This window comes from Formica exsecta, unplaced genomic scaffold, assembly GCF_003651465.1.
Source record: "Formica exsecta isolate Colony F162 unplaced genomic scaffold, ASM365146v1 scaffold3127, whole genome shotgun sequence".
Classification (NCBI taxonomy): Eukaryota; Metazoa; Arthropoda; class Insecta; order Hymenoptera; family Formicidae; genus Formica; species Formica exsecta.
The window spans coordinates 2,241-4,043 of NW_021850384.1; the positions used below are offsets into that span (position 1 = coordinate 2,241).

A 1,803-nucleotide genomic window follows, 5' to 3' on the forward strand; every position below is an offset into this window, starting at 1 on the left:
GTACGGCGATACGGCGGTGTGCGATGTATAAATGCTTATAATCGGTTGAATTTAGATATTATATACATGCGTATGCAATGCTGAACGGATCGTGGTGCGGTCGTATCGGGGCGGTGCATTCGATGCAACGCACGGATGCGTTGCGCGGTGCGCGATTTCGGCGGATCGATAGAATATCGATTATAGATCGCGGACAGCGATTTCGGCCGTTATCTATCGGGCGGTAATTTCGGTCGGCCCGGTGGGCGGTCCTTCGACGCGTAGGTATTGATCGCGTATGTCGATCGGTGTCGCGGTAGGGATGTGGATCATCCCCCGGCGAGGGACTTAGCGCGCCGTATCAATAGCGAGTCCGGATAACTAAATGGCGGTCGCGGATGTCTTAGCTAAGCGCGTATAGTGCGTTCCGTATTACGTCGGGATGGTCTTTCCCCGTGGAATTTCGGGAGTGCAACGGTCGACGAGAACACCCGTCGATGGCAGGGAACTCCCCACCACTAGAAGATCGCCGTTGCACGCAGGTGGTCGGATTAATTCGAGGTGTCGAGAACTCTCGACGGGGACGAGTACGCCCGTTCCCGTTTGCCTCTCTTTAAAGGTTTCGGACGGATCGCTCTCGGAGATGCCGCAAACTCTCGGCGGAGGCTGAGTACACCCAACCCCGTTTTCTCTCTCTCTGAGCGGTTAAGGATCTAGTCGGTTTCCAGGCGTCTTACAGACTCTGGCGGTGCGGAAGATCTGGTCCCGATGTTCAGAAACGCGCTCTATTTATACCGGTTTTCGGCGCGCGCGTCTGCGTAATTCGCCTATTGTTCTAACGGTATCTGGTTTATCGTTGAACCGGCGCGCGCGACTCGGGTATTTTCGGTAACGGTCGGGCGGTTACCCGAGCGCGGCGTCGGCTCTCGATGTTTTCGCGCGCCTAACGGCGGTTATACGTTTACGCGTTTCTGATATTCTTTAAAAATGGGCGCTCAGCGCCTCCGCATTTGCCCGACCGGTGTTCGTCGGGCGGCGGACTTCCGGCGGATCGGCGGCCGGGTACGGTTTAGTAACGATGGGGGGAATGCATCGTTACAAAAGTATTCTAATTCTTGTAAATTAGCTATATTATGCAATACACAACATGCGTGTATGACACGCACCATTCGTACTATATCTCGCAATTTGAAATGATATAATTGACGAAATCTTTGCTTGAGACATCCAAATGCATTTTCGATAATAACTCTGCATGAATTTAATTGCTGGTTGAATATCCTTTGTGCACGTGTCAAATGTCCATTATCTTTATATGGAACAATCAGTTGTTTCAAACAAGGATAAGCACTATCGCCTAAGAAATAATAATTATCTGAAAAGTATTATAATTTAATATTAAGAAACTAAGTTTTGTTATATGAAGTTTGGTATAAATCATTTTTTCTGACATTATTTACTTTCACTTTACCTCCACAAAGTTCATGTAGATCATTACGTATTGTTGAATTTCGAAAAACTCTTGCATCATGAACAGAACCTGGATATCCAATAAATACATCTATAAATTTCATATTATGATTAACTGTTCCTAGCATATGAATAGAATAATATTGTTTCCGATTAATATAAGAATCGGGATCTTTCATAGGTTTGTCTATTCTAATGTGAGAACCATCAATAGCACCTGAAAGAGATATACCCACGTAGCAATAGTAGTTATATTGACGTCAAGTGTATGTCAATTAACGTCAAAATGATTATTTTTGTTACCTGCGTAAAAAAAAGTAATTTAAATATATGTGTGTGTGTGGGGGGGGGGGG

At 45.9% G+C, this 1,803-nt stretch overlaps 1 protein-coding gene across 1 annotated transcript in view; it reads right to left on the reverse strand.

Moving 5' to 3' along the window:
• Positions 1-1,078: 1,078 nt before the first annotated feature.
• LOC115237855 (protein ALP1-like) overlaps positions 1,079-1,803 on the reverse strand; it is a gene marked incomplete at its 3' end in the record, with an annotated part of 1,536 nt that continues 811 nt past the window's right edge. Inside the window, exons 2-3 of the mRNA XM_029811196.1 lie at positions 1,451-1,666; positions 1,079-1,354 (exon numbers count right to left, since the gene is read on the reverse strand). Coding sequence (XP_029667056.1) covers positions 1,079-1,354; positions 1,451-1,666 — 492 coding nt within the window. The remainder of the gene's footprint in view (positions 1,355-1,450; positions 1,667-1,803) is intronic.